Source organism: Aquila chrysaetos, chromosome 6 (assembly GCF_900496995.4).
Source record: "Aquila chrysaetos chrysaetos chromosome 6, bAquChr1.4, whole genome shotgun sequence".
NCBI classification, from domain to species: Eukaryota; Metazoa; Chordata; class Aves; order Accipitriformes; family Accipitridae; genus Aquila; species Aquila chrysaetos.
The window spans coordinates 51,461,692-51,486,258 of NC_044009.1; the positions used below are offsets into that span (position 1 = coordinate 51,461,692).

The following is a 24,567-nucleotide window of genomic DNA, read 5'->3' on the forward strand; positions in this document are numbered from 1 at the left end:
ATGCTTTACTAAGGCTGTCAAGTGCCCTCAGTGTGTTACAGCTGAGGCAAGCCAGTGGAGATCCTACTTTTTTTTTTCCAAGTTGTTTGTTCAGAGCAGCTGTGAGAATGGAGAAAGAGATTGGTACGCGCTTTGGCCCAGTTCTATACCGGTGCTAATCTCTGACTAGCTGTAAATCCCAGCCCTAATTGGATTGAAGTGCATATTAGTTTATAAATATGGGTCCCTGTGATCATCAGCTGGATGCTTTTGCTTCTATTCTGTAGGAAGCCCCCTTGGTACTTAATTTTTCTGTAGTTAAACTGTGGACAAAATAATCCTTTTTCCTTCTATGCGATGTGTGTCAGCACTGGTTGATTAAATCCTGGCTATTTCTGTTCTTTAAGAAATAGAAGTAATTACACTAAATTGTATATTAGATTTCGAAATACAGTCTGATGTTTGTTCAAGGTTTGGCTGGGGGTTTCAACAAACTTGCTTCCTTCAAGATTATTAAGCATAAAATTGAATTAATATCTGTAAGAATATAGCATTTATGGCTGTCAACAAATACCTCCTGGTCTGTCATGGATTAGTGTAAGGTTAAGTATGTTTAAGGTATGCAGTTATTCTTTTTATGGTGGAAAAATGAAAAGGCTAGTGACTTGCCTGAGATGGTAGACGTTTGTAGTAGAGCGGGAATTTGGGTCTACTCCTTCCAAGTCTTAGGCTAGTAATAATAATACAGTCATTTTTCCTTGCTTGATATACTCCTAAAAGCTCAGTCAATTGATTTTTTTGAGGGTACTTAAATCTTATTATGAATAACTTTTGAAACTAATGATAATTACTCGTGATCTTTTGTCTGTGGAATCAATTCTGGAGAGAAGTGTACAACAGTTAATTAATTTTCTTGTCTCTAGTTATTGATTACTCAGATTGCTTTGAGTAAGCTGTTCTTGGATCAGTTTATTGGTCCTTTACATGCCTTATCTCTTCCCTTTGGCTGGCCGAGTCTCTTACGTACAAAGTATTTTTTTTCTCCAAATGCCTAGTAACGTGGCTTCATTCTTAAGGGTTTAAGCTATAAAAACCTCATGCATAAGCTGGGTGAGTTAACTTTTGACCCCATTTTGGCTAACAGTAGCAACGATCAGCAGATGGAGAACTTTATCTTTCCGTGGCACTTTATAGTGTTTACAGTGTCAGATAAGAGCTGGAGGAATTCTGCCCCCTGTTATAGCATCACTTCACTGTGTTCAATGTGAAATTGTTTTGTAGGAGTGAAAAAATACTTAGATTACTGCATAAGGCAAAGTACGCATTGCATTTTTTCTCCCTGATTCACACTTTATCCTTTGCGGAAAATGAGAATCTTTTATATTCTCTTCCTGGCTAATGAGTTTCTTTTTTACCTAAAAGTACTTCCACCATGCTTTTATGGTAGTTATTTGTTGTTGTGATGCAATTGGCTGACTGTGTTTTGAGTGCTTTGGAATAGGCTAATGAGTATTTAAACCGGATTTTTCTTTTAAGAACTGTGTTCTAGATCTGATAAATGAGCTAAAGACCCCGAATAGGCTTCATCGTATAGGTTTTATCTCCACTGTTGATAGGGAGAACTGAAGGATGGATGTGGAGTTGGTACTTTGCTTGCTATGGGGTAATCATTGCTATGTTTTTGTGTTTGAATTTTGTGAATTGCTCTTTTTCTTCTGCATAAGGCATGGTAGAAACATATGGTTTGCATGGCGAATGGGCAATGTGAATGTATTGCCACTTCTTGTACCTGTGATGAGAACAGCAGCAACCAGATGTCCTTTACAGGAGAAGTCAGAGACCTGCCTAGTAGAGGAAACTCTCTTCTTAGTTCTGTCCCCAAGCCTGTGGGCTGAGATCTGCGTGCGTGCGTGTGGTCAGGTCTCTTGCAAGTGTTTGCCTAACTACATCCTCGAAATCATCCGACTGTATTTCAAACCTGCAATCCGCTCGTCAAGGCCATAATAAATAGTTCAAATTAAAGGTCAGGCATAGACACACACATTTCTTGTGGTGGAATTACAGGATGAAGCGAGTGGGGTGATGCACGGCTAAACTTAAAGCTATGAAACATCAAAGAGGTAATTCGCACTGGTGTGGCAAGTGCAGGAAGTGACATATAGATAATAATTGCAAATTAGCATAGTGCTCTTAGGCATTTGAGTTGAAGCCTCTTCTTGCGCCCTTTTGTAAATCAGCAGATCTGACTGGATCAGCAGTCCTCCCTGCAACTGGGAGGATTTGAGCGTCATTCGTCATTTAAACGTTTTCTGACAGATCTGTTGTTGTTGTTGTATTTAACCTTTAATCTTGTTTTGCATTAAAAACGTCATGATACTTTATCCTCTTGGTATGTTGGTCGAAGGATGTTTTGGGGGAAAAAAACATGGCGCTGGAGAAATCTGGCTACAGTTATCACCAAAGCTTAATGCAACTTCTTGTTCTTTCTGGCTTGCAGGAATTCAACGACAGAGGAAATAGGTCTCTCCTTTTCTGTTCTGTGTTATTCTGCCGCAGACTAGGGAAGCACTTGAACTCTGCTGGATAACTGCACGTGCCGGCAGGCTGGTAACGTTACTAACTGCATGTTGGTGCTGCTCTGTCACCTTAAAAACTCTTGGGGAATCAAGCCCTCAGAACTTTAACAGAAAAGGCTAGACTTAAGCACACTTAGGATAAATATTTATTGACTGAAGGAATATGTGTGGGCAATATCATAAGAAGATAGCATAATGATTATCCAAACAAGTACCCTGCTTGTTTCTTTAATTAGATGACCAGTGCTTAAGCAACCAAGGATTTTGGGAGAGAATGGAGGGAAGGAGGCAGGGCAGGAGGAAAGTAGCATCTCTTTTTGCAGTGTCTTGGTCTACATTCTAAGAACTTAGCTTTTAGTCTTTCTCTCTTCTGCTAACCTACATGGTCTTTTCCAGAATGTTTTTCTTCTCTCAACACCTTTCTACTCAATGGTTTATCTTAGCTACTGATGTATTTTGTTAAACAAACACAAGTACCTTTTACAGACTCTAATCAGTTGCTATGGTCAAATGGTCTATTTAATTTTTATTAAGACCACATAGCTAAGTTACAGATTTATACCTGTAGTACAGGCAAATACCATGTACTGTTGTATATTCGGTTACCTTCTGATAATTATGTAGCGCATATAGCTGCATATATTAATATAACTAGCTATCTTAAAAGATGAAATTCTATTCCATCAGAAGTAGTGACCAGATGCACAGTATGAGGTTTCTGGTTGTCAGGCAATGATGGTTGTTAGAGACATTTCCCTTTTGTTCTAAGCTGCATTCCCTTCTGCTGCTACATCCACTTCTTCTTAGATATTGCAATGTTTCTCTGGTAATGTATAAACATACTTCTTGAAAACACTGAGGAGGTTTGGCTGATGCAGCATCCCTTTATGCTGATAATACAAATTATTAAAGCATCAGCTGAGAGCTGTTCAGGAATGTTGCTTCTTTTTTTCTTTTCCCTGCTGCTGGATTTCAATCGCTGAAGCCCATTCATGGTAGATAAGTGAGAGCACAGAATTGCAGTAAGAAAGTTCTCTTATTTCAAAAGACTGTTGAACTTCTTTTTTCCTGTAATAAAGTTTATTGCTTCCTATATATTTGCCTGGTATTATGGAAGGGATAGCTTTCACCTTGCTGGGTAATTTAGTTCTGTAGAATACTTCAGCTTACACTTAAAGCCCTAAAATTTCCTGATTCAGCTCACTTTCTAGATTCTCTACTAATTAACGTGTCCTGGCCCTTTTGTCCATATTTTTGTTTCATTGTCTTAGTAAGGTTTACTGATGTAGCTCATCCAGCATTTCTTTTCCCTGTTTTCCCTCCTTCTGTCACCACACAGCAAAGACTTTTTGCTAACCTCTAGTTTTCAGTGCAGTAATAATTAAGAGTCTGAAAGGATGTTCTTTTTGAACCTTTCCATGTTTGGGGGATTTAACACTGTAGCTCAGACACAAAATTTTGCTCCAGGCTGACACTTGGATTTGAAGATCTGAGTTTGAAAATGTTTCAGTTATGTTCTTATTTTGTTTATACACAGCTGTAAATCCTTGAAGTGGATAATTAATTTTCTGTTTGTGTCAACTTCTGCATAATCCACGTACCACGTTAGAGGTATCAGAATGAGCGTAATAAGCTACAGGTTACCCTCTGAAACTATTCATCTGTTGATGTTCACAGAATCTGTTTTGAGGAATTGCTTGATGTGCACATAGGACTTACTCTCAACTGACAATTTCTGAAAGTCATTTAACCTCTAAAAATGTGTATTTGATAATTGGTGTATTGCATGACCTATGTTGTGAATAATAATTTAGTTACCAAAAGAAAATTTAGTATACTATTATCAGTAATGAAAATTTAATTTTTCCTTCAGTTTAGGTAAACAAAGGTCTTCAACTTCTATGAAAAAGGTTTACATTTTTCAGCTTAGAAAAAGAGATAACTGAATCAGGGATGTGGCAGACAACAATTAAATCACAGCAAGTGCGGAGAAAGGAAGCCGAGAGTGGTCATTCATGGTTTGTCACAGTGCAAGGACTAGATGCCATAAAACGAAACAGGCAGCTGCTTTAAAACAAAGAGAAGGAAGTACTTTTTCAAAAGATACATGTTTGTACTTTGCAATTTATTGCCATAGGATGTTGTGATTACCAACACTATACGGGTTCAAAAACTGACAGTAATAACCCATGGACAGTTCAATTAACCAAGCCATGGACAGGTAATTAAACACCAAGATATGTACGCTGTCTCTGACTCAGGAAGTTCCTGAATTGCAGATTGTCAGGAAGGGGAGGTGAGTATGTACAGGAGGAATTATCACTGTAAGCTGAGATGTTCATGTATTCTTCCCTGAAATGACTCGTTGCTGGGCAGTTTTGGAGAAAAGAGAGCTTCATAACTCCTGCTTCATACCACAGTTCAGAGCCATCTCCCAAACACCACTTCCTTCTTTACAGGGAAGAAGCTTGAAAGAAAAAACTTTAAAAAATGTATTATCTAATGGGAGAAAATCAAGTGAAAAAATCTTCTGCTCTCATCCGTTAAGGGAAAGTATTGAAAGACATGTTGAAATACTTAAGTATTGTCAGTCCAAAGAGGCAATAATTAAATCAAGTGAAATCCTACAAATCCTCCAAAACGAAATGGCCTAACATCTGTGTTTCCTTATACTTCTTCTTTTTGCCCTTTTCATAGGATGTTTGCAAGTGCTGAGGGAAGTCTGTATAGCCTGGGGAAAGAATGTAGACCTGAAGAGACTAATAGTAATAATATATAAAGGTATGCAATAGTTTTTGTTATGAGGCACTGCAGTGTTTTTCTTACTAGAGTTTATTTTCTTAGTAGTGTTTGGGGTTCTCTTCCATTACTAGTGTTTGGGTTTTTTTTTCTTAAAAGTTTTTGGGGTTTTTTTCCATTACTAGTGAGTTGGTTTTGGGATGGGTTTTTTTGTGCTTTGTTTGGTTTGTTTGTTTTTTTTTTTATTTTCTTGTGTCTCTCTATCCAATTTATCCTGGTGCTAATTTGATAATGTCCTATCTGCCTAAAATACACCCAAGGTTATACAAAGGATTTCTGCAAGGCTCTGAGTAACCTTATGAAAAAGCACATGGTGCCTTTGATTGTAAAGAGTTAGAATGTGAGCTCCCATACACAAAAGGAATAAGATTTCTTCTTTCCCCCAGTGAATTGCTTTCTGTTTAGAGGGGAATAGTAGTAAGGCAAGTTTTCATCTGTGTTCATTTATATGGATAGCTTACTCAAATGGCATCTGATAGTTCTTGAAACTGCCCTATAGCATATGAAAAGGACAATAAAGAGAAATGGCTACAATAAACTATTAATTCACCCTTTATGTTGAGTTGTGGACCTGTTTTGAAACACAGTGTGCAAATATTGCATGATTTGCACATAGTATTTTATATGTGTTCTAGCTGGTAAACTTTTATCAATAGTCAAAGTTAGTTTGCTGCAAACAGATGCAGCATTGGGTGTCTGCTATTCTTTGAAAGGGAAAGTTATCAGGCTATGTGAAAATGCATTTAATTTAATTTTTAAAAAAAATTGGCTCTTGAGTTGGAGCTTAGTCCCCTTGTACCAGTTCATAAATCTCTGAAGAAATTCTGCTGCAAAACAACTGATGATATTTCAGATGCAGAAATTGGCATTCACTTCTAAAATACCATACTTACTTTTATGTTTTTACTCAGGGTTGCCTTACCTGCCAGGGATTTATTGTTTTTAGTAAAGTAGGATTTATTTATTTTTTCTACTTGTAGTGTTTTTCTGTTTAGCATTATTCTTGATTTGTGAACAGGAAATGAAGGAAACAGAAAATTTGCCAACTTTAATTTGTCAAATTAAATCCTGCACATTGCAGGCAATATGTATAGTAAATAAATCTCCCCACCCAGAGGCATTCTTATTGTTACTTGTTACCACACTGCCAGTTTATTTAAGAATGTGTCATCGTCTTTGGGGCAGATAAGTGTGGAGGTAGAGCGTGCACTTTGTCTCTTTCCATTGCTCTTCTAATTGAATTAAAACTATCTTTTAGTTCAGATTATAAATTACTTCCCATGTTTTGTTTTATTATTCCATTGACTTGACTGAAAGGAGTAAGCCATGAGGCTTTAGCAAGTATTAGGCTTTGAGAAATACAAGCTCTGCAGGAATACCCAGAAGCTAAAGATGATTTCTTCTTAGAGAGGACTTCAGAGGTGTGAAGGTGGGAAAGACTATCTGAAGTGTAAATAGCCTTACTGTGCTTGGAAAATATCACAAAGAGCTAGGATGGTACTGAATAGAAGCAATTCTGTCACTTTAACTATAAAACTCTTACATAACCTCCACTAGCAAGTGAGAAAATTTCACTGCCTTGATAGCATCACACTAAAGAGATAAGGGGAAAAAAAAAATGAAACAGCTGAGAAATGGGAAATGTGTGTCAGGGGAAGGGAACATTTGTTCTAGACAAAACCAAGACGCTTGGTTACTTTCTTTAGAACAAAGACCAAGAATCACACCCACAGTCACAGTATCTTTTTCAATGTGAAGAGATGAGGAGAAGAGGTACCTCTGTCCCTATGGTGGTAATAAAACAGGTGTCAGGATTGGATTTTTTCATGCAATAGATTTTTACCTAGCTCCTTCTAATATTCAATATGCTACTAAGTTGAGGATAGGACCATTCCAAATGGTTAAGATTTGTAAGATAACCAGTGCTATTATTCAATTACTGCAGCAACTGCCAGGGAGGTAAGTGGGAGCTAAAGCTGCAAGAAGTGAAGGGACAAGATGGATGCTGTTCCAACAGAAATGGCCGGTACTGGAAATGGTTGACTCCCTGTCTTCTGCACTGTTTCAATTCAGGCTTTTAAAAAAAAAAAAAAAAAGATAGCGACACTTTAGTGAAAAATATTATGAAAAAATTGCTATGAAATGCTATATGTCTGTCCTGGACAATGATGAAAAGACCAGAAATGATGGATGTTTGTTTTTTTCTGAATCCTGGGAATGTTTCCTTAGCTATTATAATATTCAAGGCTCAGCCTCTAGCAAATGAAACAAGTAACTGCAAGATGATGGAAGTGTGATTTTTCTTTCAGCTGCTATACATAGTGATGTGATTCCAGTCCTAGAGCATGGATGTTTATGGTGAAGGACAATGAGAGAAACTGTACAAAACTTATCATTTTCAAATAATTTTAGTTAAAGGTATGTTCAATTATTAATGCTTAATACAAAGCTGTGTCTATCAACATGGAAGCCATATGCTTCTGCTCCAGAAAGTTGAGCCTTAGAGGAAGAAAACAGTGCAGCATTTGGATTTTGTAGTTGGAGATATGGCATATATGTCAACACAGCTTTTGTGAACCTGTGAAAGAGAGGTTTTTATGTTTGTATTGTCCCTCCCCTTGAAATGAGGGCAAATCACTTTTCTCTCACAATGCAACAGAAGGCTGACTGAGGCTGTTCAAATAACAAATTGTGCCAAATACTGCTTGTGGGTTATAGTTCTCAGCTAGTGAAAATTGAGATTTGCTTTTTGCTGTTTTCAGCTGTCTGGATTAGAGTGTTGATTGGAAGTAAATGCCATCTTACACTAGGTCAGATTGGATGGGTCAGCAGTTTATTAAGCCTAGTTCATTTAAAGCATTTCAAAACAAACAAATTACTCTTAAGCCTTTTATGTTTGTAATTCTGTAAGGAATTGAAACAGACTTTGTTAGTACTCTTAGAAAAATAAAGCCTTTTTTTCCTTCTCCCCTTTCATCCCTTGCTTTTGCAGTGTTCACATACCTCTGGACATATCTTCCAAATAAATTTTTCCTTAAGAAGACAATGCTGTAAAATATGCATGTAGACATATTCTGCCATGTATATTAAGATTTTCCTAAAAGGCTTCACCAAAAGCACTCTCATCAGTGCTAGCTTCTCTGTTAACGCTTTGGTGGCAAATAATAGGAGTGAAAAGTTCATCAGGAAGGGGTTATAGAAACCAGAGTACTGCAGAGAAGCTTGGCTTGGAAATGGGATTTTCATCATCTCTTCTCCGTTAGTGGCTGTATCTCAAGTAGAAAAATCTTCATTGGTAATTTAGGAAGCCATATTTGAAGTATCCGTTGCTTCAGAGTGGAGCAGTCTGAGATTTTAAAGAGAAAACTGGGGGGAAATGCACACTTTGGGTTCATCTACTGAGAATTACATCTGCAAGACTATTTGCTTGAGATGTTATGTCAGCTTGCGCAGGGCAAGGCAGAGTAATGGGAATTGCTCAAATACTTGATCAGTTTTCAGTGACTGAAAGTATGTGCCTTAGAAATGTGGAAGAGTAATGTGGAAAAGGGGGAATTTTGCATACAAAACATTTGTCAGAAGTGTAATCAGTGACACTATGATTAATTTTCTTTTCAAAACTAGTTATCTTACACTGCTGGTAATGTTATATGTGATGTATGACACTGAGCTGCAGTCCAGCTCTGTAGGTAATGCAATTTCAAGGAAGGTTCTTTTTATGTCAGTTGGATAGTTACTCCTGTAGTAGATTCTGTATTGACTTGACAGTAATCAGAATTTCACTCTTCCCCTGCCTCCAGGACATTTGCAATGCAGATCAGTCCTTTTAATAAACATAAACACGATGTAGGCCATGAAAATATAACCTGCAAAAGATTTCTGCTTTTAAAGTTCCATTTACAATAAGGAGTTTAATTCAGATATGTGTATTTATTAGAAATGGGACTTCCTAGCTCTTGAAATGAGTTCAGGTGCTTCTGAACCAAAGCTTCTTCTCAGTGAGCTCAATATGAAGACAAACTCTTTGTTCTTCACAACCGATTTTTAAACTTAATGCATTCAGTAGCAGGGGTTTGTTGCTGCGGTTCCCTGGACATGGTATAGCACAACTGGGAACTGCTGGCGTCTCTCCAGAAGCATTTGCAGCCATTCCTGGTGCATTCAAGGAGATTACATTGTTTATGATTTCAAGGATTGCGTAGTAACAAAAAGCTGATATAAACATGAGGCAAAGATAGTATCAGACAAGTACCAGTGCTATAAATTTCACACATTAAACCCCGCCAATATAAACCAGTGGTTGACTCTGTGTGGGTTTTTTTTCAATTGCAGTGCACATTGGTTTGTGTTACTGTCTTAAACTGGCATAAACTGGTGGCGGAAGGGCATTACTGACCATTTTCTTATTACTGGGAAGGTGAAGGCAAAATAGTCCCTCTACTGTTGTGTTACTGTAGAAAATGTAGTTTTACATGGGTTTAGTGAAGTTTCCTGCTATAGGAAGTTAAAGGACATTTTGCCATGAGAGCTTGGACCCTGACACTCAGTACAATAAAACTAGACAAAGTTAGTTTACCTTTTCTGTGTATTCTTTCAGTGCAAAATGTGAGTTTCTATTGGCACATATGCAATACCGAACCCTTTGTGACTTGGGAAAAGGTTGCAAATAAGGCTGGAGGAAAGGGCAGGGGAACTGATTTTTTTGCATCCATTACTCTTTCTAAACAGCTGGGGAAAAAACCACCAAGGTAGTGAGATAACGACCAAGAGTAAAGAAGTGAAGGCTGATGTCAGTGAATTCACTCCAGACATCAGTGTCAGGTAAAAGAGCATGCTTTTCAGGTTTATGAACTCAGCTGGTACATAGCTTAAATCTTAGTTTTGAAATACAACTGAATGTGAAGCTTGTAAAAAATGTTCTTTGTGATGCAGAAACTGTCATACCTTCTAATTTGTCTGATCCTACAGGGCAATTCTAGGCTCAAACAGATTCTGGTGAATTTAAGATTTGATGTAGGACTGCATGCAAACACTCTTTTCTCCTAGCAGGTCTTTTCTGAGCATATCTTGATTTGAGATTTTAATTTGAAAGGGAATGCAATATTTATTTCACAAATGGAAATCATGTAGGTTCTCGTTTCTGTTGTCCTGAGTGTCTTATGTTTTATTGCCTAAAATGGTATATGTAACTTTATGGCATATGTAACTGTGTATATTAGACATAGTTTATGTTAGAAATAGGATTTCACTTGGAAAAACAGGCCTTAAAACCAAGGCATATTTCTGAGGCTGAATTTAACTGTCTGAAGACCTTCATTTTCCATTTAATAATAACTAGTGGATGGTATATAGAAATATACAGATGTCTCTTGATTTCACTGGGGCAATGTTATTGTTGTCCCACCTCTCTCATGTTCTAAAATAGGTCTTGAAGAACTTCATTCTTGTGCAACAGGCAGTAGTATTACCTTGTAGTCTTGCTGAATGTGACTAACTTTAGCTTGGCAGGAATAAAGAAGTCTTTTAAACATTGACTGTGGTCTGGAGCTAAACTTGTAGAAGGATACGGAAAATCAGAATTTTGTCTTCTACTTTCAGCTGGTTGGGTGTTCACTGGGGCCTTTGGCTCATGTAAACTGGGGTCCCAATAGCTTGTCTACAGAGAGGTAGGTCTGCTTAACTTCTATTCCACCATTTGTAGTGAGGCCTAACTAGTTAATAATGGTCTGATCCACTGAGGTATTTAACAAAGTATTCTGTAAAATTAATATTGTTAAACTGATTTTTACAGAAGTGCTCTGATGAGCTCAAGGAAAGAAAAAACGCTGCTTATTCCTATAATCTCTTTTCTCTAGAGTAATATTAAGTTCCTATTTCCAGTCTTGCACAGGTAGGAGAGAGAGATTTAAAACGGTTGCACATGTGATATATAGAAGCTGTTACAGGCTGAAGTGTAAAACTTTTGGTCATCCATAGCTTTGACAAAGTGCCGTTCTGTGAGGAAATTATATACTTGCAGAAGGGAATAAGAAACTTATCTCTTATTAATGGATTTTTAGATAGAATAAATTATTTTGCAAAGATGATTAGGGATTCTGATTTTAAAACAAATGTCAGTGCTCAAGACTAGTTCTTGCTGAGCAGTTTTGGCTATAAAAGGAATGAGATGTAATGCAGTTTTCATTCCACAGATCTTCTCTTTTGTATGAGCTTAAAAACAAATACATGTTTTATCCTTGCAAATACTTCACTTCAACGGTACTGCTCAGATTTACCACATTAATCATACATTATTTTTTTCAAAGTCATTGCAGTTGTATGTATCATGTAGTCATACACCTCCATGTCTCGCTATCGGTTTGCATCACAATTTCCCATGCCAGCATTATACCCCAAGCTAAATGATGCTGTCATTACCAGATCTGTGTGTGTTTTACTTTTATAAGATCTTAGATAAAGAACTCTATAATTTCTTGTAATTAAGACCAAATTTAATTCCAGGCATGGTTAAGTATGCTGTGGGTGAAGATAAAGAAATGTGTTGTGTTTAAAAATAAAGTTGATAACTTAAATTTTATTCTGTCATTGTTACTAGTTGCAGATGTCTGTCAGTGTAATGTAAAATCTGTTTTCCTGTGTTATTCTGTACTAATGATAACATGCTGTAAGGCAAAAAATCAGAAAATAGAGACTTCAACTCAGAAGATAAGAAAAGGTAGAACTTGTATAACAAACAGGTTTAATTTGCAGATCTGTAATAGTATTTTGGCGTTTTTTAATACTCAAAATATTTCCTTCTCCCGCCCCCTTTTTATTTTAAATGTGCTCCACCTATTTCCCAAAGAAAATGAAGGTTTTCTCTTATTTGTTCTACCCACTTACTCATTCCCTGAGTTTTGAAGTGGTGGCTTACAGATCAAATTAAATGGTCTCCAGAGGAATGAGAAATGGCAGTATTTGTCTAAGAAATGGGGAAGACAAGAAGCTAGTTTTGTCCTTTTAGATAACTTGAAGTGTCAGTTTTGGCCTTTCTGATTTGTTGTAGGGAACACCTGATGATGTCAGGTGTTGATTTTAACTTTTTCAGCCCTTAACATACATACCTTTCTGCCTATGTATTTCTAACTCTTATGTCCTGAAGTGGTATTTAACAAGCTTAACATAAGCATTTGCAATTATCTAATAGCACCTGAAAATTGCTTACTAAATGACAGGAGGAAGTTTCATTTGCATTCCATATCTGATGTTCAATCTGCTAATCCTCCACAGAGTCTGCCAGGAAAAACAATGTAGACAGACTTGAATTTTATTAAAATCAGAAATCAAGCACGCTGCTTCCTACTCTTCTATTACACACTGCGAGATAAACCTTAAAACCTCCTGGAATATATTAGTTATTTTAGCTGTTGTATTCCTCATTGTTTTCTTGAAATGTGCTTTAGTTACAAGTTCTTCACAGAGCATACATTAGCAGCCCTTCCCTCTTGGGTCTTCTTCCCTCACCCTAGGAAAGCTACATCTCCATGTTTGCTTTTGTTTATAGAAGTTAATCTTCTGTATTGTGACAGTTTTTTCCTTCATTAATGAGAGTTCCTAATTGGGCATAATGAAATGTTTACTCATGCTACTAGATAATATTATATGAAAGTACAACAGAGATAAGAGGCTATGAAGAAAATAAGCATTTTAAAGATTTTGGGTAAGATATGAAAGCCATTTTTTTTTGCCAATGTTTTCCTATTTTATTTGAGAATGACTTCTGGTGCTGCTGTGTAACTAAGACTGTGTCAAACAACATCCATTATTTATTGGCCTGGTTAGCAAACAAGGACACCTTTGACTACAGCAAATTGTGAGGTCAATTTACTGCGCTTTACAGCAATGGAAGACTAGGGGTTTTGTATTTATATTCTCTAAAATTTTCCATTTGGCATGAGCTTCTCTGGGGAAAGCAATAGGAACTTGGGGGAAGGGAGCAGGAGAGAGCTTGAATTTGTAGAAAGCTGGCACAAGTGTAATTGTGCCTTTTATTTGCTATCCAGGTGCATCAGATCAAGTTACAGACCAGCCTCCCCATAAAGGCAAATTTTCCTCAACCTAGTAGAAACTGCAGAAAATACATGTTAAGGAGATAAATTTTGCAACTGTTATGCATTTAAGTGATTCAAATACCCTATCTTCCTACACAGTAAAATTGGAAGAATTAAATGCTATTGAGCTGCCTGAAATACACTGAAATTTGCTACTTGATTAAAACTGGCTTGCCAATTTAAAAGTAACTTGCTTGTGCTATTCAAAGGGCATAAATAGAGCTATTTTGCAAGGGATCCGTGAAGAAGGATGTTGGCACTAGAGGCACAAAAAAAGATTCTTCTCATAGTTTTACCAACAACCCTCAAGCAGCCGCTGTGCATTAAGGGCCTGATGCTGCCTTATTGGAGTCAGTGAAAACTGAATCTCTGATCGTCCAGGGACACAAGAGCAAGGTAATTAGGATCAGGAAGGTGTGGTTCTGAAATTTGGTACCTACTTGTAGTGGAGTTACTATATTTTTAACTGACATATTGGCATCGGTTTCTGTACTTTTATTTTATTAAAAAAAAAATTAAATATGTAGCAGTTCTGATTTTGAGCTAGTACTTATTCTGCATGGAAAGACACTTTATGGTGTCCTAGCAAAGGATACAGAGACTGAGATGGTACCGAAAGATTACTCTGTCACTCCCTCCCAGGGCCTGGGGACCAGCTTATCCTGGCACAGGGAATAGTAGCTTCCGAACAGGCTTGGTTTACTCCAGCGTTCCTGGCTGTGCCATCCCCTTGCCTCTTGTCTTCCTCCGAGTGGAAAGGCTGAGCAGGGGGAGGTAGGGAAACGTGTGTCAGCACAGTAAAACTCCACCTTGCTGTTAAAAGTAGCTTTAATCTCTTTCCGCAGAGTAGTGGGATAAATGGGATGACTGTAGGAATGAGGGGCTGTACTGAGTCAGACAAACGACTTGTCGTTCCGCGTTCGGACTCCAGTGATGGATGACAGGAGATACCTATAGGAAAGAATAGGAAAGGACAACCTGTAAATAGAGTGTCAGGAGGGATGTGTCTTCTAGATCAGAAAAAGAGGACATTACTGCAGAGCTGGCTAATTCAATAACACATAATTGCATTTCATATTCTGTGCTTTGGGGGTAGTTTTATTTTCAAATGGCCACATACGAATTCTTCTCTGTATGGGGAACAAAGATCTCTTAAGTTAGCCTTTGTGCATCTTTAGCTGTTAATTTTTTCTCAGATTGGCTATTTTCATGGAAAGTATAATTTTATAGAAGTTATGCTAATGTATTTTGCTTCCAGTACCTATGACATTTTGTTATTACATTGACTTTAACGCTTCAACTCATTCAGAATAATGGTTATGGTATTAATGAAGGGGTTTGGTGCACATACAGTGTTTCGGCTAATTAGTTCCTTCAGGACAGAATTGTGATGATCTGTTGCTGTTTGTTTTCTACAGATTCTTCTTAATCCTGGGCTATAGTCAGAAGAAATCTGGACCATCCACAGAAAATAGTCTTGGAGGTACATTGCAAGTAGAGGTATGCTGTGGCTTTCTCAGTATCTACTGAAATAGATTCATAAAGCCATGATTTAAAAAACAAATCTTACGTAGGATGGCTAAATTCCCAATGCATAAACTTGAACTTTCTGTTGATTGGTTTGTTGGCAAAACCATCTTTCAAATAATTCCTGTCTGTGTCAACTGGAAAAACAAAACAAAACAAAAAAACAACAGGAAGAAGAAGGAAATCTTTTGACTTCTCTGCCATGGTCTTGAGTACCATTTTCCATTCAGTGCTTGGATTCACTCAGAGCTTCCTGCGCAGGCGCAGCGTACATCTGCATAGGCCTGTGCAGGGGTGCGCAGAGAGATTTCTGAATGAATGCACTTGGCAGCTCAAAGCAACGTCTCTGGTTTGGCGGGAGCCTCCACTCCAGCTTGTTTCTCCTGCTAGGATTTTGCATGGGCGGAATGCCATTTAAGCTGATTCTGGTTTTTAATATCTGAACTAGGTCTCCAGTATCACTGCAGTTTGCTATGCATACCTGTGTGTGTATATGTATGTGTGTACATCTAAATATCCAACTGACCAAAATGTTCATTGATCAGTTCTTCTCTATAAAGCCTTACCAAAGTACCTAGGCAGCCCCAAATAAATGTGCAAAGCACACCCAAAACATGTATCCATCTCTCTGAACGTTCTACTTTGCAGTTCTCCAAAACTTGTGTACCATCACCAGGCATCTTCCTTAGCATTTCCTTGGTATGCACTTTAAAAAGAAAGAAATCTCATTTACACTGATGATCTTTAATGCTGTGCCACTGATAAGTGCACTTACAATTCAAATGAGGTAGCTTATCTGAAGTCAACAGGCATACATTGGTCTATATCGGATAAGGAATTGGTCTTGGGTTCTAGGCTGTTGGTGTTAAAAATGACATTTTTCTGCATTTTGCTTTCTGTAATGGTATTGTAATCCTGTCTGTCTGAAGTAGGATATAAAGGAGCTCAGTTTTGGTGTTGATTTTTAGGAATGCTTACAAGGAATCTATAAGGTTGACATTGCTTAGAAGGACAAATAGATTAAAGAAAGAATGTTAACTTTTTTAAGTTTGTGGAAATTTAAGTACTCTGTACAGGATCCTGGCCAGCAGAAGGCAGTAACCGCTCAGCTTTGCATTGTTCATCATTGCGTGCTTGCTTGCATTAGCCATCTTCACAGTATAGATCTACGGACTGAATTTTCAAGGTTTCAGGAGTAATTCATAGGAAATTTATTGTTCTATGTGCTCAGTTCTTTATGATTTCCCCTAATAATGTGTTCCCTTTCTTTCCTAGGCCTAAGAGTTTTGCTTTTCATGTACAATAATACTCAGCATGTTGTTATTCTATCACATGCTAGCCAGAGCCTTTCTTCCGTTCTTCATCCTGTCAGGAAATTGGGTTTCAGCTGAGAACATCAACTTTTACAATGTGAGACCTCCACTAGACCGTAAGTAGACAGTTATGCTCTTTTTGTGTATGCAATTGTAGCGTAACATAGTTACTTGTCATATTCTTTCAATCCTTTGGTTTTTAGGTGTTTGTCTTCTTCAAACGTGAAGGATAAAAAGTTTAAAATAAAACTTTTGCTTTTCAACCCAGAGCAGTTTAGTTTATTTCTAGGATTTTATAAGTTGACTGCATGAAAACAAACAATTGCATGCATTGCTAAATTAAAGAGTGCATGAGGGCTTTCACATTTGAAGTGCTTTTGTTATATTTTTCTGTCTCTGAAATGTCTTCCTACAGAGCAAATTATGCAGTGGATTTCTCATAAATAATAGAGAACAGATGTTTTTGTCTTTTATCTTGTTGGGGTTTTTGTAAGGGAGAGAATAGGTGTGCTGTACGCAATTAATTCCAACTCAAGGTAATTAAAAACCTTGTGAGACCTGTGAAGCCAGTTGTCACTAATAGCATCATTTTTTTGCCTCTTATCTAGCACCACAAGTGTTCTATCCCTTCATTTAAGGGGAGAAGATTTTCATTACATGTATCATCAGAACAGTCAGTACAGCTAGATATAATAGGTATATATGTTCATCTAAGGAACTGTGCACCTTATAATCATTTATATATTTATATAATGTAAATAAGATTTTAAAATAGTCCTCAGAGAGATCCCTTTGTCAAAGGGATCAAACTTCTCCAGAGTTGGAGATCAAGATCTGAAGCTGGTTTTGAAGATATAGTTTTTCATCAAAGGAATCAAAAGCCATTTGAATGTAGATTGTGTTTGTGTATCTGTACAAACATACATGCGGATGTAGTATCATGTGCATACATATAAGGTGTTCTCTCTTTCCTGTTTTTCCCACCACTACTTAAATGGTATTTTGGATTGAGAGAGAATGAAAACAGAAGGTGTTTAAAGTTCAGGCATAGCAAAACCAGTTAAAAATGTAAAAGCTTTCAACGAAACTTATTTCATATGTTTTATTTGTCTAACAGTGATGTATCATTGAAAATATGTAAATGTATGTAATTTTTTTAAGTATATGTGTGTACAAGCACTTAGAGTATTATTTTGAAAATTTTATTTTTTTCTTAATACTTGCAAACTTACTATATTTTAATACTTTTCAAGCCACTCCGTTTCCAAACAGTTTTAAGTGCTTTACCTGTGATAATGCAGTGGACAATTACAACTGTAACAGATGGGCTGAAGATAGATGGTGTCCTGAAAGTAAGTGCGTCTGTACTAAGGAGATTCTTTATGATAGTTAAATTTGCTTCTCCCTGACTCAGCCATCTCGTAGAAGTCTAACTGAATAGGATTAACATGCCAACACAGTGGTGCCCTCAGTTATGTTATTAGTAATACTGAATCATACGATTTCTGCTGAGGTGAATATTTTTACCATTTCAGAGTGCAAAGCAACAGTAAAAAGTTATTTATATCTATCTATATATCTATAAAACATTGTATATAATATATAATACATTATTAATATAGTAGTTAATTTATTGTTACTATATCAATAATTTATTACTTAATTTTATATATGTGTGTGTATATATAGCTATGTGTTTCCTAGGAATTAACTTTAAAGATGTATAAAAAAAACTTAAGAATTGCCTTTGTAGCCTCATCCCCTTCCTTTTGGATACCATCCCAAGTTATAATGGTCTCTCTAGGCTATAGGCTTGCTTGTGAGGAGCAAGACCTCCTCACAAGGAGTGAATGACTAGGGATCATACTTCTATAGGAGAATGATAGAGATATAGAAAAGAATGGAAATATGTTTCCTCATTTTTCTTCGCAGTGATATTCACAGTAACAGTGGAAAAGGGGAAGAAACAAACTAAAGGAATGAGGAAACGTCCGAAACAAAGCAAGAATGTGCTGCAAAAAAGAGTAGAGAATGGAAGATAAACATGTAGATTATAGTGCTAATGAGTAGTTTAAATGATAGTAGCCTTTCTGGAGGTTTAAAGGGTCTGTTAAGCTTAAGATTTCATCACTAATTAATTTCTTGCTAAATGGTATTTTGATCAAGTTGAAAAATGGCTTTATACAGCCCAAATAAGTAATTTTTTTAGGAATATTTTGCTAAACTGTGTGAGGTTCTTAAACCCTGTAAAAGAATGAATACTTTATGCAAATAAACATTTTAAATTTTATTTTCTAGATACTCAGTACTGTTTGACAGTTCATCTCTTCACAGACCATGGGAAGAGTACATCAGTCACCAAAAAATGTGCTACTGGAGAAGAATGCCATTTTGTAGGCTGCCACCATCACAGGGAAAGTGGCCACACAGTAAGCACTACTCTTTGTATAAGAGCAGCACATTGGTTTTGAGGTTTGCATTTCAGTACTTGTTTTTCCTGCTGAGCTGAAGAGGATGTGCCAAGATATACTCTGCAGTATTTAACAATAGAAATCAAATTTCTGCAACAGAAGCATGACTACCCCTTTCTTCCTACTTTCTTATTTGTGTTGCTATGAGACAGGATGTACTAACAACTTCTAAAGAAACACCTGAGCTTTCTGGGGCATCGCTAGTGTGTACCCAATGCATTGGCCTTGGTTTCTGAGTAAGGTGCCCAGGTAGGCTTTGCAACCTGCACCGATGCCTGTGGTGCTACGGCTGTGTCACTGTCAGCCCTTGGGCAAGCCAGACGGGGAGTTCGGTACGCCAGTCATGTCTCTGCGTAGCATAGCTTGGATAACACTGCACGGTACACAAAGCAAGACTGTAGTTGTCCATGAAGGCCATCCTCTTAAGCAAGATACAACTGAGGTTTATGTTTCATGGGAAAAAGCTAGAACTGCTGCCTTCTCTCATCCTTAGGAAGCTAGGTAAAAGTTTATGCTTAATAATCAAGCATATTCCACCAAAGTATTATTTACTGCAGTAAAGTATTACCCACTAATTCCTTAATAGTTGCAAAGGTCAGTTATGTTATTTTTAACATGAAAGATTTCAGACACCAAAAATGAGGCAGTCAACATCCATGCTAAATATAAAAGGATCTGTATGTTAGCTGAGTCGACTTCCATTGTTTTCAACAGGTTTTGGTGAACTGAGGGCATGAAATGACTATGCAGCCTACCTTCTGCCACATTTTATCTTAGAAGGGTTCTTGTGCCTTTGGATTAGATAAAAATTGGCATTCTCTTGACTTTTCTAGTAAGGACTGTCAAGTAAGGAAAATTATTTTCAGATTCCCTCCTGAAAATCAGCTGTGTCAGTGGTTCTGTGGCACTAGAAAACTGAAAAAAGAAAGTCTGAAGTTCAGCATGCAAAGCTACACTGAATACAAAAGCTTGAGGGGGGAAAATGGATGGGAACAGAGTTTTTGCATTTGGAATTTTTTAGCTTAAAAAGCTGAAACTTGAAACATTCAAATGCATGTTTTTAGCTCATGTGTTAGAAGTGGGAAGTGGTGGAAAGCTTTCTCCATTTTCTACAGTGTTAGTGAACTTGTCAGTACAGCTAACGTGGCTGTATTACATCACATCACAGTTTCTAAGCCCAGTGACAGCACTAGGTGATAAGTTACTCTAGGAAGGCTGTGCTGTTTGATTTGGAAGAGAAGTTGTAGCATATATGCTCCATCTGCTGCCTTGGGTCAGGCTTCCTGGTGGAAGCGATGAGTCTGTTTAGCTGTAATCTTTGCAACCAGTTGAAAGAAGTTAATATCTCTCAAAGCCACTGCTGAATTACTCTATGTTCAGTGATCTCCTTTTTTCTCAACAGGAATGTGTTTCTTGCTGCGAAGGCATGATTTGCAATGTAGAAATACCAACCAATCACACAAATGCAGTATTTGCTGTATTGCATGCCCGGAGAACATCGGATGGCAGCAGGCGGACAGTCAACATGGCAGTGCTTGTATCAGTCATGATGATCACGTTGTTGTGATGCAGCATCTTCCCATTATATCTGCTGGAGAGGGTCCGCCTTTCTGTGGGCCATAAGAAACTGTAAGAAGATTGTTAGAGTATGTGCAAGGAGAAATCACTGATGCTTCTTAATTACAGAAAATGTAAGGGGACAGTGGAAAGCCAAGTGTACATCATGAAGTCCTTGGATATTTTTGTGAAGATACTTCATATGGCCTGCAGTATTTAAAAAAAAAACAAAACACAACAACCCACTGGTTGACTAGGCGGTGGGGTGAACTCAAGTTATTATAATTCACTATGTTATGATGAAAATGCACATATGCTTGGCATGTTTTTCGAACAGCGAAAAGTGTCTGTAGACAATCACTTTCCCAGGTGAGATAAAAAGGAACTTTCGATGGGCAATGTGCCAACAGGTATCTCAATGGAAACTGGTTTTAAACTGGTTTTCGTTGTGCATAAATAACATGGAGTTTCTTGTCTTGATCAACAGGTGTATTTAAGCTTATCCTTAGTTATGGTTTTCATAGAGAACATGTATGGTTTTCATAGAGAACATATATGAGAGAATTTTTTTTTCTGTTTTGATCAGAGCTATCATTTCTACTGGAAATAATACAAAATAATACTTTATATCTTTCTTTTCTGTAAAATGTTGTCTCACACTCAGGTTTTAAGACAGTGTGAAGGTATGTAGAATTTCTGTCTAAAAATTATGAACTGTTTGAGCACCTAAATCAGAATTCCTTTCCCTTCCACAAAGGATTATTTTCTTGCAATAGAATCTCACCCCAGCTGAATCTTTGTCTTTGTGATATTGTTCAAAGTGGTGGTAACACCATGACTTTGAAATTGCAGCTTTGGTCAAGCAGCTACATTATCATAAAAATTGTAAGTGGGCATTTGGTATAAGTAAGGAGAGAAGTCTGCTGTGTTCTCTCTTGATTTGCAGAAGTTTCTCCCAGAAATGTTACTGTCCATGATGGATCTTCGACTTGTAGGTCAGCACTGTTAGGTACCCCAGACCTCTGGACATCATTGTTATGTAGCTTTGCCGCCCCCATTTGAAAAATTTGGGCCAAGATTCTATTTTTCATTACAATATTGGGGGGTTTAATGTGGTTTATTTGCAGTTTGACCATTTGACTCCTTAGGTTTTAAATGCCTGTTTACCAGTTAGATGAACAGCTGCAAATTTGACAAATAATAGAGTTTAGATTACAGTTAGATCTACTAAAACCTTCTTTGTTTTCCTGTGTAAACCTTGTGATGTAGACCAGCATAAATGAGCCACTTGTGTGAACTCTCACACCTTCTAGCACAGAACAGTGCTTTCCAGGGCTCTGATAGATCGAGCTGTTATAGACTGGCCTAAACACAGTCTTTAATAGGTCAGACTTACAGCATCTGCATTGGTTACTTCATTAATGCTTATGTTCTTTGCACTGCAAACGCCCTGATTGTAGAGACCAGCAGGTACTGATATTATAGGACTTCTCAGTATGGTTTTATGTGATCCAAAATCCTAACAAATTTCAGCTGCTCCTGTTTGCCCAATTGCGTTTCTTCCAACTCCTTGCCATCTACATAAACTTTCTCTGACAACCTAAGATACTGTAGCATAGCTAAGGATTTCACCCAGCAGGGTTGAAGAACTGCATTTCACTTTTTTACATAAATATTGGCTTAATTATTTGCTGTCTTATGTCGCTAATGTATTTAGACTAGCAACTGAAAAACAGATTTTGAAATGTTTTCAGTTTTGTTTACATTCTAAAATTGCCTACACAATATTTTTAGAATACATAAATATGTCTAAAAGTCAGTCTGTGATTTGTTGACAGGCAATTGCGTAGTTTCAAAAACTGGATGGGAACACTTTTTCCTTGCCGATGCAAAATACCTCTCACTGTCTAAGTCAAGGTTTTCCAAGCTCTGGGTTCTGATGACCATTGCTGTGCCATGCAACAGGCCAAGATGCTGAGGATGTTTTGAGGAAATTTTTCCTTTGTTCAGTGATCACCTCTAGGTAACATATCTATAGTATTAATCTTGGTGTCAGACATAGTACATTCAATGTTTTTCATCATTAAACATCATCTTTTGCTACACAATCTACAGGGTGCTTGAACTTTTTTTGTGTGGGAAAATCATTCCAGGTTTGCTCTCTGCTCAACGGGGAATTCATTAGTAAAGTGAAACCAGTTGTCTTCCACGTTTTGGGTCGTGGTATTTTTCCTGGTTTTGCCTCTAAGCACTAGGTGCTCCCATAATTCAGTTTCTGGGAATAATTATTGCAATCTTAACAAGGCCTTAAAGTACCCTATAGTCTTATATGAATTTACTGTAAATAATTTCCAATAATCTAAGTGCTGACATTTGTTTACACTGCAAATGCCATTCCAGAGCATTTGGGAGGCCAGGGAGACCCTGGAGAGCTGCCCAGAGGGAGGGCGCAGGGGCAGAGAAAATGGGCTGCAGGTTCTCTGCAATTGCCAAAAGACCTTTTGGGAGGGGACGTCTCTGTCTGTTTGTTTTTCTTGGTTGAACATTCCCCCCCACCCCCCGTTTGCCATACTGAAAAGTTAAGAAATCCACTCATAATTTAAGTACTTAATGCATTTAGTAAAGAATTGTTTGGAATAAAAAAAAAAAAGAACTCCACTGAAGTGAAAAATAGTATGCTTGATTTTAATTATAATCTTTTTAAAATTAACAATAAAGACAGCAACCTGGGTATATGAAAGGATTTGGTGTTGCCAAAGCTTTATTTTTTAGCGTAATAGAATTCCAGTAGTGGAGATATTAAGGATGAGTTCTAGTCATCTTGATACATCAATACCTTTGTTATTGCAAAGTTTAGGACTGTTGTTTCTAGAAAAATGAATATGCAAAAGCTGTTAATGCAATGTTAATGCTGCACAAATAGGGACTTGGCTGAAGAAATATAGAATTTAAGAGTGAATATCAATTTTACCCTTTGCTGCTTTTTATGTATGTAAAAACCTGTATGCTTCTGCTTACATTTTATTTTAGGCCAATGTTAAATGCTAACTTTGTAGGAACAGCAGTATGTGCTGATTATTAGAGAAAATAATGCTAAAATTCACCAGAGTGTGTATTTTTGGCATGACTAATGATTGACTGCATAGGCAATCTTAACGTTAATTTATGGTAGAATGTTTATATTTTATTAAATAGATTCAGGTATCAGCTATATTTTCTCTTCAGATATCTGTCTGAAGTACTCACCGAGGAACTTACAAGAGTATTATTTGATTCGAGAAAACCATTTTGAGGCGCTCCATAATGTATGTATTTCATGCATCTCGATTTTGGTTCACAGATGTTGTACCTTAAATACGTATGACTTGCTAATGCCTAAATTAGCCACGCAGCTAATGACATTTCTGTAAATGCACATCCATAACTTTATATGCAGAAATGTGTTTGCTAATACTTCTGTGTACATCCAGCTTCCAACAATAACGTGTTAAATACTGTATTCTCACTCAGTATTGGGCAGGTGTTTATCTCCAGAAACAGCAGGCGCTGGCTAAAATCAGTGGGTGCCAAACTCGTTTGCATTCATGGGCAAAATGGTCCCTTTGTGCTGCCCTTAGAACCTGAAAAGAATTCATAAGTAACAGCAAGTAGATCAATTTTTTGCAGTCGAGGAAAGATAAGTGTCATTTTATGATCTATGTGTGTAATGATGATTTTTTTTTTTTTACATTGCACTGGACAGTCTATAGAAGATTTATTTTTAAAAGCTTAAATACAGAAAAAATTCTTCACTATTCGATGTTGGTTTGTATGATGCTTTCTGACTGCAGTGTTACTGTTTTAAATCTTCTCCAGAAATGGCACTTTTAATTAAAAATATTAAAACATTTGCTGGTGGAAATTGTTTGTGGTGAAAAAGATAAAAATCCTTTTGCTGCTTAAGACAACAAGACCAGTTGTTGGCAGTGGGGAACCTGTTGAGCTGAAATTGCACTGAGGGCAGATCCTGCGGCTCTTTCTCTTCTGATATATGCTAGAAATTCACTGAGGGGCAGGCTAGGAGGTATCCTGAGCACAGCAAGGTAGGAGGGATGTGCAGCTGACCAAAAACATGGGGGCAGCAAGTCTAGACAGGAGAGCACTTGAGCCCTGGGGCGTGCAGGGGGGAACAGATCGCTATTTTGACTTTCCCAGTTGGTATAATTGTTTCCAGGGTCTTCATATTTTTCATGGGATGGAGATCCCCTTTTCCCCA

At 37.3% G+C, this 24,567-nt stretch overlaps 1 protein-coding gene across 3 annotated transcripts in view; it reads left to right on the forward strand.

Annotated features, from left to right (window-relative positions):
* The window catches only part of LYPD6B (LY6/PLAUR domain containing 6B), a 55,201-nt gene extending 31,000 nt beyond the window's left edge, over nucleotides 1-24,201 (forward strand). For 2 of the 3 annotated variants that reach the window (XM_030019189.1, XM_030019191.1), the window contains 5 exons: nucleotides 14,863-14,944; nucleotides 16,247-16,400; nucleotides 17,538-17,636; nucleotides 18,583-18,713; nucleotides 20,158-24,201. In XM_030019189.1, coding sequence (XP_029875049.1) covers nucleotides 16,286-16,400; nucleotides 17,538-17,636; nucleotides 18,583-18,713; nucleotides 20,158-20,322 — 510 coding nt within the window. In that variant the 5' untranslated portion in view covers nucleotides 14,863-14,944; nucleotides 16,247-16,285 and the 3' untranslated portion in view covers nucleotides 20,323-24,201. Of the gene's footprint in view, nucleotides 1-5,252; nucleotides 5,337-14,862; nucleotides 14,945-16,246; nucleotides 16,401-17,537; nucleotides 17,637-18,582; nucleotides 18,714-20,157 lie in introns of all 3 variants that reach the window. The other variant, XM_030019190.1, reaches the window with a different exon arrangement.
* Nucleotides 24,202-24,567: the final 366 nt, after the last annotated feature.